Raw genomic sequence first — 12,354 nt, 5'->3', positions numbered from 1 at the left:
GGCATCTGGGATCCAGGAATCTGAAAAGCAGGGACAACCAAAGTCTGAGAGGACCAGGGTGTGGATGCCCGAGACAGGAAGACCGAACCTCTCTTCTCTGGGAAGAGGGAGGCTCAGAATGAGAGATTTGAAGCTAACTAAAAGGTCAGGGTGACAGCAGGCTACTAACCAGTCAGTCCCAAACAATGTCTCCTCCCCGTATGATGACAGGCCTACTCAGGCGGGGAGGGGACAGACAGAACCAGCAGTGACAGGGCTTGGGGAGGCAGTACCACAGATGGTATGTAGGTGGGTCTGGCCAATACCATGGGTTCCAATCCTGCCTCCTGCAGCTCCTGCTGTGTCATCTAATGCCAGTTCTCTGAGGCCGAGGAGTCCTTGTTGCTTTCACGTGTGCTTTGTTTACAGAAAGTATAGAGTATCCTCAGACTCTGCCCTCCACCCCCTAGTGAGTCCCTTGCTACTATCTCGCATGAGCACAGGACACTGGTTACACAGGGTGGCCTATGGGTATTACCGTGCATTATGGGTAACTTACCTCCCACCATTCACTTCCGAGTTTACTTTAAATGGCACAGAATTCTAACCAATGTCCCCTTCAATGCCTTAACTATACAATATCCGAGCCTCTGGGAGAGCGAAGCCTCTCTGGAAAGCTCCAGAAGAAACAATACAGAACAAAGCTCTTTTCTATGAGACTTGTCAGAGTCTTTAATGTGAGGTCAGCCTCACTGTGGATCCCAGGACTAATGAGTTCCATGGCAGGCCACCCAGGGAAGAGGGAACACAGCAGTGGGGTTTGACTTTGACCCCCCCCCCCCTATACACTATGTGCTTCTGAGATCAGGTTCCTCCCTTGATATATCTGTATTTGAGTGAATACAATTTAGTCGTTCTGGAGTTAGGATGAGGGAAGAGTTCACATGTTCAGAGCTGGAAATCTGCATGTTAACAAGTGCCTTTGTTGCATATGATGCCAGATGTCAGAAACCCAAGGCATCTCACAGACGGGTCTGTGTATACGAACTCGTTCTACCAAAGCAGAGGGAGGAGTCATGTTATTACTGGACGTCTGACCCCTGAGATGCTTCTTCCTAGTGCTGAGCGACTTGGGAAGACCTGAGGTTTGAAGTCTTTGCCAAGAAAAACCCACAGCTGCTTGCTGCTGCACTCACTGGCCCGTCTTCTCCTGTCTCCATTTCTTATCAGGTACCCAAAATACCTTGCCAGCAACAGCCTTCTGCCTGCTGCTCCTGGGGCTCAGTGGCCTAACACACTGGGGTCCCTAACAAGGCAGAGAACAGAGCACAGGGACTCAGGAATAGTCTCCTTTGCACCATTTGTAGTAAGCAGTTGTCCCCAGCCACCCCAACCCCTGCTGGCTGGGCCCTGACTCCAAATGGTACCACTCCGTGGTTGAGGTTCCTTTTGAAACAGGGTCTTCCTCACTGTGCAACCCAGGCTGCCCTGACCTGCAACTTGAGATCTCCAGCTTCCTGAGTGCTGGGATGGAGGTGTGGCCTCCCTGAGGAAAAGCTGAGGAAAGAATTAGGTACATAGGAAGCAATGGCACCCGTGGAAGGCCGTGTGTGTGTGTGTGTGTGTGTGTGTGTGTGTGTGTGTGTGTGTGTGTGTGTGTGGTGGTAGGCAGGCTGGCACGAGCCGAGAACTGCCTCGGATAGGCAGACCTCCAAGCACTTGGGAAACTGAGTTAGGAAGAATGCTGTGTGTTAGAGAGATGCTGTCTCAAAATGAACAGAAAAGGTGGATTCAGCTGGGCAGGGTGGTGCACGCCATTAATCCCGCCATGGAGGAAACGGAGGCAGGTAGAGCTCTTGAGTTCCAGGCCAGCCAGGGCTCCAGGGCTACATAGTGAGATGCCATCTCAAAAAGAGGAGAGGAGGACTAGAGAGATGGCTCAGCAGTTAAGTGCACTGACCGTTCTTCCTGAGTTCAATTCCCAGCAACCACATGGTGGCTCATGACCATCTGTAATGGAATCTGAGGTTCATTTCTGGTGACAAAAGACGGTGTCTGAAGACAAGACACAGTGTACTCACATACATAAAACAAACAAACAAATAAATATTTAAAAAAAGAAAAGGAGAGGAGGAAGACTCATGGCCAGCCTGGGCTACATGGAGGCCAGCCTGGGCTACATGGAGGCCAGCCTGGGCTACATGGAGGCCAGCCTGGGCTACATGGAGGCCAGCCTGGGCTACATGGAGGCCAGCCTGGGCTACATGGAGGCCAGCCTGGGCTACATGGAGGCCAGCCTGGGCTGCATGGAGGCCAGCCTGGGCTGCATGGAGGCCAGCCTGGGCTGCATGGAGGCCAGCCTGGGCTGCATGGAGACCAGCCTGGGCTGCATGGAGGCCAGCCAGCATGTGGAGATACGTATATACGGATTCTGACCTCAGAACGATGAAGGGAGACATCTCTTTGCTTTAAGCCCCCATCCTGGTTTCTGTGCTGAACTTCCACCCCAGAAGCAACCCCAGCCATTTCTACAAGGCCCTCAGCCTGACTGACAGACATATCCTTAGTTCCAACCCTTCAGAAAGGACAGGACTCTCACAGCCCGGCAACCACCCAAATTTTTTTTTTATTAGATACTCTGTATTTACATTTGAGATGTTATCCCTCCCCCCCACCCCACTCCCATCGTCCCTTCCCCTCCATTTGTTTTCACAAAGGTGCACCCCTTCCTAATCACCCCACATTTTTGTTTTAATACAGCTCCCCACAACCCCAAACAGCAGGCTAGAATTCTGCTCCCTCAGGCCTGACCGTAGGCCATCGGAAGATTCGGAAGATTCTTCTCTCGGCTCAGGAGACTACATCCCTATAAACCCTGAGACATAAGTAGTGACAAAAAAATATATTCATATTGGTCCTGAGGCAGAGTTTGGCCCTGTCACAGTCTTCCGGGCGCAGCTTCAGGTCAGACTGGGCAGTTACTACAGCTTCATTCCACTGAGTCGCCGAGAGTCCTTCCGGGCTATGGGACTGAAGTTCGAGATCTCCCTGTAGATGTGTCCTGTGGAAAGTGAGCGTGCTTTAGGATGTGCCTGGGAGAGCCCACCCTCAGACAGCGGAGTAGTAACCAGTGGAAACCAGAGGGAGGATAAGAGCATCTCTTACTTTTCCAATCGTCCACGCTGAGTTTCTTGTGTTCTAAGGCATCATCAAATGGCTGCTGGGCCTCTGTCTCCTCCTCAGGGTCCCGGAAGGGTTCAAAGAAGGGGTGAGCAAGCGCCTGAGCAGCGGTCAGACGCTTGTCCACATCCAGCTCCAGCATCTTGTCCAGCAGGTCTACAGCTGTGAGGACAGACCACCCGGTGAGCCTCGCATCTGGCGTGGAACAGATGCTTGCTGGGATGGGCTGCGAGCATTATGGGGAATCGGAGCCGGGACTCACCTTGCGCGCTGGCGCGTGGGAAGAGCTGCGTGAAATCCTTCTTGGGGCTCTGGGGCAGGGACTGAATGTAGGACTTGGCCTGAGAGACAAAGGAGCATAGGATTTTTTTCAGGTTCTGGCCTGAGGGGGGGAAGTACGGCTGAAGAAGGCCTGTCGGAAGTCCAAGATGGGATGAAGAAAAGGGGCTACCAGGGCAGAGGGAGACAGTCGGAGCCACTCACCGCCTTGTCTTTCAGCTTCTGCACGAACTCGGCACCTGGCACCCCAGTTACTTTGAGGATCTGGGTCAGCTGGTCCAGGTCTTGGCAGTCAGTTAAGGCACAGCCTTACTCTCTGCGGCGTTCTGAGCCTGCCCGCCCCACCTCCAGCCTTGTTGTAGCCAGCCTGGCAGACACTCCTGGCTCCAGCCCCACCAAACCACAGGAGGCTCTTGGCACGGTTGGAATGGGTCTCTGGAGAGCTTCCCGACAGACAGGCTAGGTCAGGAGGCAGCTGCCCAGACTCACCCCACCAAACTTCCCTCTCCTGTTCGCTCTTCATTTTCCCAGGTGAGCAGGTTGCCCACTTTTCTCCTGCCCGGTTCATGAGGGCTCTCTAATGGCTCATGTTGCAGAGATAAGGGCAGGAAGGGTTTGTTTTTTATTTTTTTAAAGAATTATTTATTTTATGAACATGCATACACTGTCACCATCTTCAGACACACCAGAAGAGGGCATCAGATCCCATTACAGATGGTTGTGAGCCACCATGTGGTTACTGGGATTTGAACTCAGGACCTCTGGAAGAGCATTCAGTGCTCTAACCACTGAGCCATCTCTCCAGACCTCGTTTTTATCTTTTAATTGTCTGCATTTCAAACCATTCTAGGGGCTAGAGAGTGCTTGGTGCTTTTCCAGAGGACCCAAGTTCAGTTTCCAGCACCTGTTCTCCATACCTTTTAAAAAACCTGTGACTCCAACTCCAGGGGATCTGGCGCCGCTCAGAGTATCAACATACACCATGTACTCACACAGATATACGCATAAATAAAAATAAATCTTTAAACCCATTCTAGGGGCTCAGAGGCTAGAGCACCTGTTTAGTAAGCATGAAACCCTGGGTTCCATCCCCAGAAGAGTGACACACAATTGTGACCCCGGCACTTGGGAGGTAACAGGAAGAGAGGCAGCATCGAGGTCTTATTTGGGTACAGAATGAGCTTGGGGCGTTCACTGGGACCCAGGAGACCCCGTTTCACAATGAAAACTAAGTCAGGTGTGGTGGTGCACACCTTTAATCCTAGCACTCAGGAGGTGGAGACAAGCCTGAACTACATAGCAAGTTCTAGGCCAGCCAGGACTGCTGCTGAAAAATAAGATGATGTATAATAAATAATTCTCCAGGGGGACTGTTTGGCTGCCAGGGTGAGGCACATTTAAATATCGTTGCTGAAGGAAGGGGTCCCCCGGATAGACATCATCTGATTCTAGCAAAGGATACAGTCCTTGCCCTTGAAGAGTGTCTTTCCGGTCAGCATCTCTGCCATGATGCAGCCAACAGACCAGATATCCACTGTAAGGAAAGCGGGGTGCTGTCTGGACTATCTGATGATCTCCGACATAGATCACCAGGCCTCCCAGGCAGCTGAGCACTGACCTGTCTGGTTGTAATGCATCCAGCTGAGGATCACCTCAGGGGCCCGGTACCAGCGGGTCACCACATAGCCAGTCATTTCAGCATCTGTGAGGCGCGCCAGTCCAAAGTCCAGGATCTATGGCTCAAGGGACACAGGGATAACAAGCTGGCTGAGGAAAGGGGTTCTGAGGGACAGAAGCTACCTCACCCAAAATCCCATCCACCTCCCTGTCCTTAGTGGACCTGCTGTGACCCACCTTGAGCTCACAGTCTTCATTTACAGCCAGGTTACCTGGCTTCAGGTCCTGGGGGTGGGGGATGGGGGGAGACAGAGAGGGAACATCAAAAGGAAGCAGAGCCAGCAGGTGGTCTCAGATCTGTCTGTCTGTCTGTCTGTCTCTCTCACATACACACACCTACGATCACGAGTCTCCCCAACCTCTTGACACAGCCATTCTAGACATGAGCCCTCTCACGGCTGAAACACTCGCAGCCTCTGTCTCTGGAGAACTGCCCCTCTCTCTACAGCGGCTCCCAATTCCGCGGCCTCCAGAGTAGCCAGCTCCTACCCCAACACACATTCCCCAGAACCGTGGACTCACCCTGTGGACGACCCCAGCCGAGTGGATGTACTGGAAGGAAGAGAGAGATTGGTGAACGGGAGGCACCAGCTTCTACCCCATCACCTCAGGCCCTCCTCTGCCCCATCAAAGTGGGCTGGCTCTCAACGTGGAAGTAGCCTTTGGCTACGGTGCAGGCTCCACCCACCTTTAAACCTTTGAGCATCTGGTACACCAGGCACTGGATCTTATCCTCGCTGAATTCCATCCCCATGATCTTCTGCAGGTCCGACTGCATGAAAGGCATCACCAGGTAGCTGGAAGACCGGGGGTTTGTTAGCACAGTTCCCAGCCTCCCACAGACCCAGGTGTGACCTCGGAGAGGTGGCAACGTGGGGACGGAAATAGAGCGCAGCAGGAACCTTGGCAAGAAGGCAGAAGAAGACTCAGGTGTGATAGTTCATGCCTGTAATCCCAACATTTGGAGAGCTAAGGCAGGATTGCCACAAGTTAAAGTCCAGCCTGGGTTACAAGGTGAGTCCCAGGGCTGGAGAGATGGTTCCGCTGAAACAGTGCTCAGATGCGTGAAGAGGTCTGGAGTTCAAACCTCAGCACCCATATATAAAAGCGGGGTGTGGTGGAGTCCGGCTGTAATCCCAATGCTGGGAAGGCGGAGACAGGAGCATCCCCCAGAGCTCATTAGCCGACAAGCCTAGCTTAATTGGCAAGCCAGTGAGAGACCCTGCCTCAAAAGTCAAGGAAGGGAACTAAGAGATGACTTTGATCTTTCAGAGGTTCAGTTCCGAGCATCCAAATGCTGAAGCCCACATGTAACTCCAGTTCCAGAGGATCTGGTGCCCTCTTCTGGCCCTCTGTGGGAACTGCATGCATGCGGTACACAAAACTCATGCAGGGGAGAGGGGGCGGGGAGCGCGCTCACACACACTCATCTACAATCATAAGAAACAAACAAACAAAGTAGAATATTCAGAACAACATCACAGGTTGACCTCTGACCCCCAGATAAATGCACATATATGCACATGTGTGTAAATAGGACAAGAGTTCAAACCTCAGCACCCACATACAATGAACACATACCTGGATACACATATGCTTCTCCGTACATAGGAACACATACACACAAACCAAAACAAAGACACATGAAAAATCAGCAGTGCCCAGCCTGTGCTCCTGGCACAGCAACCTGGTTAGTTGGCAGAGCTCAGGAGGATCGCCAGCACTAAGGTACACTCAGTATCACCACCAGCCTGCGTTCATACCTAGGTGTCCTGGCTTTCGGAGCAGACAGCTTCGAGCCAGCAGCATCTGCCAGCATCCCTACCTCTATCCAAAGGCTTCTCCACAGAGGGCCACGCCCACCCCAGCTAACTACACTATAGATGCTCTACCAGGAAGGAAACAGGAAACGATCTACAGAGGGTGGAGGAGAAAGGACCCGAGCTGTTAGGCATTCAAGTGAAACATGTCAGGGTCAGCAACTGGAAGTGTGACTCAGGGTAACAGCAGAGTTAAGGACAAAAGTAATAGATAATAAAAGGTGAGTGCATTACACACACAGGCACACATGCACACACATGAACATGCACACACATTATTTCCTTTTATTTCGAGACAGGGCCTCAACATGTAGCCCCTCCTGGCCCGGAACTCAATATGTACATAGGGTGGCCTCGAACCTAGAGCTTCACGTGCCTCTTGAGTGCTGGGATCACACGCTTTACCACCTTGCCAAGTACTTCGCTCTGAAAGCTATCTCTGGGGGATCACTCAGCTTTTAAGAGCACCAGCTAGCCTTCCTAGGGAACCCAAGTTCAATCCGCAGCATCCGCATCAGGCAGCTCACGACTGTCTTTGATTTCAGGGGCTCATTCACGCATGTGCCTATATCAACACAGCACCAAGGCCTGGCATCCGAACTCTTGGGAATTGGAGTCAGGATCAGAAGTTTCAAGGGCAATCCTTGGCTACATAGGTAGTTGGGGGCCAGCCTGGGCTACATGAGAGGTCCAGTTTAAACACACAATATACATATATATTGTGTATGGATATATGTGTGTGTGTGTGTATATATATATATATATATACATATATATAATTTATATATACAGTTTACCTCACTTTCTCCACCACCTTCATACACTGCCTCTCACAACCTAGTCATGATACCGATGTCTGTCCTAAACTGTTGGGGTCAAGGTCCCAGTCACCACCTCAAACATAGTGACTCCTCCTGTGTGTCCTTCCGCCAAGTGTCAGTTCCTCACACTTGCCTGCCAACCCTCCTCTCTCCAGTGTTCACCTGCTAGCCTTTCATGGCTCCTAGCGAATGTGGACTCTGGATCTTGTATCCGGTCTCACCCTGTCCTGTCCCGGGGTTCGGCTATCACCCGTGAAGAGGACACTAGCCCAAGGAGAGGATGCTGCCCTGGTCTATATCCATGCTCCTCTCTCCTGTGACCTCACAGGCTCTGGACGAGTCAAGGACCTAAGGTCAAGTTCGTTATCTTTTCCTCCAGGTCTGTCCCTCCTCAGATTCCAGGCAGGGATTAGGACTCATAGTCACCCTTACCAACCTCCCTCAGCCACCATGTCCAAACAGATGATATAACTCCTGTCAGCGTGGCTCGAGTGGCCCTCAGTTCTGCCCCAGGATCCCACACTGTAACGTAGATCAAAGTCGGGGTCTCTATACCATTGTTTCCCCCCAGGGGCCTTTTTTCAGAGATGCTGGCCATGTCCTCCAAATCTGACAGACAGTATCAACACTCTTAGTGGGTTGGGGATGTGGCTAGGCTGGTAGAGCTCTTGCCTAACATGCACAAAACCCTGAGTTCAATTCCCAGCACCAAGACCTGGCATCTGAACTCTTGGGAATGGGAGGCAGGAGGATCAGAAGTTTCAAGAGCAATCCTCGGCTACATAGGTAGTTGAGGGCCAGCCTGGGCTACACGAGAGGTCCAGTTTAAACACACAAGACACCAAAACACTCCTACAGCTTCTGTGACCTTGAGATAGGATGAGAAGCCACTCACACCCGGGATTTCTCAGTATCACCCAAACTTAGTCATCCTTTGCCCAGGTTCGTGCCAACAAAACCTAACAATTTGCAACTAAATGTTCTGCTTGTAACAGCCAAACTCCATCAGCCAGATTGTCCAGAGCGACCTGATATCCTCACTTTCTTCTAGGGGAAAAAAAAAAAAACCTCTAGGTATCATGAGGTCCAAAGTCACACCCTGTGAGGACCAGCGGTTCTTCTTGGTGCCAAGGTCTGGTAACAAGTGTAGGAGCTGTGTAGACAGCTGGGGGGAAGGTACCCTACAGCCCTTCCACCCACAGCTGAGGTACCTCTCCAGGGAGGATCTCAATGTAACAACAAAGAGGTACAAGAACTGCTGAGGGGGGGGGGGCCTTCCCACCTGAAAGCGACCCTGCCCCAAAGTATTCCCAAGCCGCCATTAAGATCTGCTGATACCCCAACCCCAGTGCAGCCGGACTTACAAATCCTGGAAGGTTCGAAGGGAAGAGGCGGGGGTGAAGACGTCCAGAAGTCCAATGACCTGGAGAAAGGATCACCAGTGAGGCTGAGCTGCCATCCTTCCCCTGTCCTGAGGGCCTCGGCCACCCAGGGCCACCACCCAGGTCACCCTCTGCTACTGAAGATGGCCCCAGCTGGCACGGAAACAGTATGGGGGGGCAGGCTGAGAAAAAGGCAAGCTTGCTCCCAAATTTGGGGTTCAGGGTAAACAGTCCCACTTCCACCTAACAGATCTTGAGGGCCAAGGGGGGGAAGGGGGAAAAAACTTTGAGCTTCCAGGTCCTTGGGACTCTGGACCTCAGCTCCAGCCTCGGACTCTGGGTCCACAGCCACATTCTGTCCTTTGCCTGCCATAGAGCCAGAAGCAAGCCCCCTCCACGTCACAGCTAGAGGCCACTGAGGAGAGGTTGTCTGAAAGGATTCAGGGTTCACTGTGTACAAGGTTCTATTTGAAATGGACTCCAGCCCTTCTGCCTGGTCCAGAGCTCGGTCGCTGTTCCCATCAGATAGGATGGTCCAATGGTCAGGCACCATTCACCCCCAAGCTCAGCTCTGCCGCTCATAACCCGGGGAAACCTTTCTGTGCCTTAGTTTCTTCACCGTGCTGTGGAGGGCATGTGTTATGGGGAGGATTATAGAAGTCAGCCTGCACCCCCCTTGCCCCCCGCATGCATTAAATACTCCGTGAGTACGGGGAGACAGCTTTTAGCTCAAGAGCCCAGGCGGACCGGGGTTCTCACGGAACCAATCACGAAGCTTCCCTGTGCCTACTTCCTCTTCACAATCAAGAAACGGTGGTGCATTTTCTGGGAACTAACCTGGGCAAGCCCTGGCACCTTCTCATTGGACTCTCCGTAGACCTTAGCTGAGAAACCGGGGTGGAGCGGCTCTTTCTCCTGGCCCTGCACCCAGGACCCTGGGCAGGTCCCTCCTGGGCCTCTCTCCCTGCCCTCCGCTCCCCAAGACATCCACACCCCTGAGGCGGCCTACGTTCTCATGGTGCATGTGTTTCAACAGCAGGAGCTCGCGGTAAGCGCGCTTGGCGAAGATCTCCGACTGGAAGGGCCGGCTCAGCTTCTTGATGGCCACCTTCTCCCCTGTCCGCTTGTCGATGGCCGAGCTGCGGGGTCACAGGCAGGTGAGGGGGAGGGGCGGCGCGAGGAGCCTAAACTCCGGCTCCCTCCCGCCCCGTCCTCCCCCACTCTGTGCTCCCCCAGGCCGGCCGGAGAACAGCGCAGTGCGTGTGTAAGGGGCGACACCGGGGGAGGGACAGAAACAGTGCTGGCTGACAGGATGCCGAGCAGGCCTGGAGTCCCTACTCTGCGATTTGGCAAGTTCCCTTCTCGGGGCCTCATCTGCAACCGCAGGGATCTGTCCCACGAACTCCGAGATCCCTTTTAAAAGTTACAGCCTTGGAGAACCAGATTCGCCAGCGACTCAACCCACACGGGCCCCATTGCCACCGGGCTCACCCGGGGAGGCTGTCGAGGGGTGACCCGTGGCTCCTCTGCCTCCTGGGGTCCCCGGGTCTCACCACACCGCTCCATAGGCCCCGCTGCCGACGTGCGCCGGCGCCAGGTAGGTCTTGGGCAGCTCCCAGACAGTCTTGTTGATGTCCTGCTTGTAGAAGCCCTTTTTCCGAGTGAGGCTCATTCCGGACCCCGTGGTGGCGGCCCTGCGAGGAGGCTGCGGTGGCTGCCCGCGGGCTCCGGGCCCCGGTGTCCCGCCGCGGTGCCCTCCCGCCCCGCCCCTCCCCTCCGTGGGGTGGCGCACCTGCCGCCTCGCCCAGGTGAGGCCCCGCCCCGGCCCCGGCCCCGCCCACCGCTCTCCGGGGTCCGCCCATCACCGGGTAGACGCCCCCAGGCCCCACCAGCCTCCTGCTGCTGGTGCGGGGTGCCCTGCGGGAAGGGGGTGCCTGCAGGCTGCCTTGCACCCCCCTAAGACCTGTAGGAAGGAGGTGAGGGGGCGGGGACACGACTTGTTGCTAGTTTGAGAAATATCCCCTTCAGCTCGGTGGTTCTGGTCTGTACTCTATCAACACCAGAGGCAGAGGCAGGAGGATTGCTACCGAGTCCAGTTCAGTACATAAGTTCAATGCCAGACTGGGTGAGACCCTGAGGAAGGAGGAAGAGGAGAGATGAGGGATACAGAGAATGAAAGGAGGAGGGAGGAAGGGAAGGAGGGAGGGAGAAGGAAGGGGAGAGGAAGGAAAGAAGGAAGAAAGGAAAGGAAAGGTAGAGGGATACCGTCATCCTTGACTAAACAGTAAGCTGGAGACCAGCATAGGAAATACAGCGAGACCCTATTGAAAGACAGAGAGGATTGTGCGGCAGGTTAGAGCCTGTACCATACAGAGTTACAAACAAACAAAACAGGCGGTGCACATCTTTAATTCCAGCACTCAGAAGGCAGGAGGATCACTGAATTCCAGGCCAGCCTGGTCTACAGAGTGAGTTCTGGTACAGCCAGGGCTACACAGGGAAACCCTGTCTCAACACCCCTCCTCCCCAAAACGCTCCAGAAATCCCCAAACAACAACAAACAGCAACACAAAAATTCTACAATTCATGTGGTTCTAAATGAGTTCTTCGGTCCCCAGGCTTCTTTTCTTTTTAATAAATAAAAAAAAAAAAAAGAAAAAAAAGAAAAAAAAAAGAAGAAGAAGTAGGGGGCTGGAGAGATGGCTCAGTGGTTAGAGCACTGACTGCTCTTCCAGAGGTCCTGAGTTCAATTCCCAGCAACCACATGGTGGCTCACAACCATCTGTAACAGAAATAGATGTCCTCTTCTGGTGTGTCTGAAGACAGCTACAGTGTACTCACACATATAAGAATAAATAAACCTTTTTTAAAAGAAGGACTGTCAGATCCCAAGGTTCAGCAATTGACCAGGGCTCAGAGTCTATTCCTGAAATAAACTCCAGGCATGAACACCAATGATGTTCTCATGAGAGGTCTGCTGTCTTACACCCAGGGTCCACAGCAGCTAATTCTACAGTCCCCAGACTTCACAAAGATTTAAATATCTGAGGGAGTTTGTTTGACATAGGTGGCGATGTTTTTTAAGACAGTGTCTCCCTATGTACCTTAGCTGACCTGGAACTTTCTATGTAGACTGGGCTGGTCTCTAACTCACAGATACTCCCCTGCCTTTGCCTCCAGAGTAAATTTCCAATTCTGAGTATAGACTTTTGCTTG

General features: G+C 53.0%; 1 protein-coding gene across 1 annotated transcript; it reads right to left on the bottom strand.

Moving 5' to 3' along the window:
* Positions 1-2,960: 2,960 nt before the first annotated feature.
* Positions 2,961-10,810, bottom strand: MAPK13 (mitogen-activated protein kinase 13; the record flags this gene model as incomplete). The annotated part of the gene is made up of 12 exons (XM_080937565.1): positions 2,961-3,040; positions 3,145-3,321; positions 3,422-3,500; positions 3,643-3,722; positions 4,901-4,972; positions 5,057-5,171; positions 5,293-5,340; positions 5,638-5,667; positions 5,804-5,912; positions 9,121-9,179; positions 10,148-10,277; positions 10,692-10,810. The coding sequence occupies 12 exons, from the start codon at positions 10,808-10,810 to the stop codon at positions 2,961-2,963; spliced, it is 1,098 nt and encodes a 365-aa protein (XP_080793691.1).
* Positions 10,811-12,354: the final 1,544 nt, after the last annotated feature.

This window comes from Micromys minutus (genome assembly GCF_963924665.1).
Source record: "Micromys minutus genome assembly, chromosome: 25".
Classification (NCBI taxonomy): Eukaryota; Metazoa; Chordata; class Mammalia; order Rodentia; family Muridae; genus Micromys; species Micromys minutus.
The sequence above is the reverse complement of the archived record's forward strand: the minus strand, read 5'-3'. Positions and strand labels throughout refer to the sequence as shown.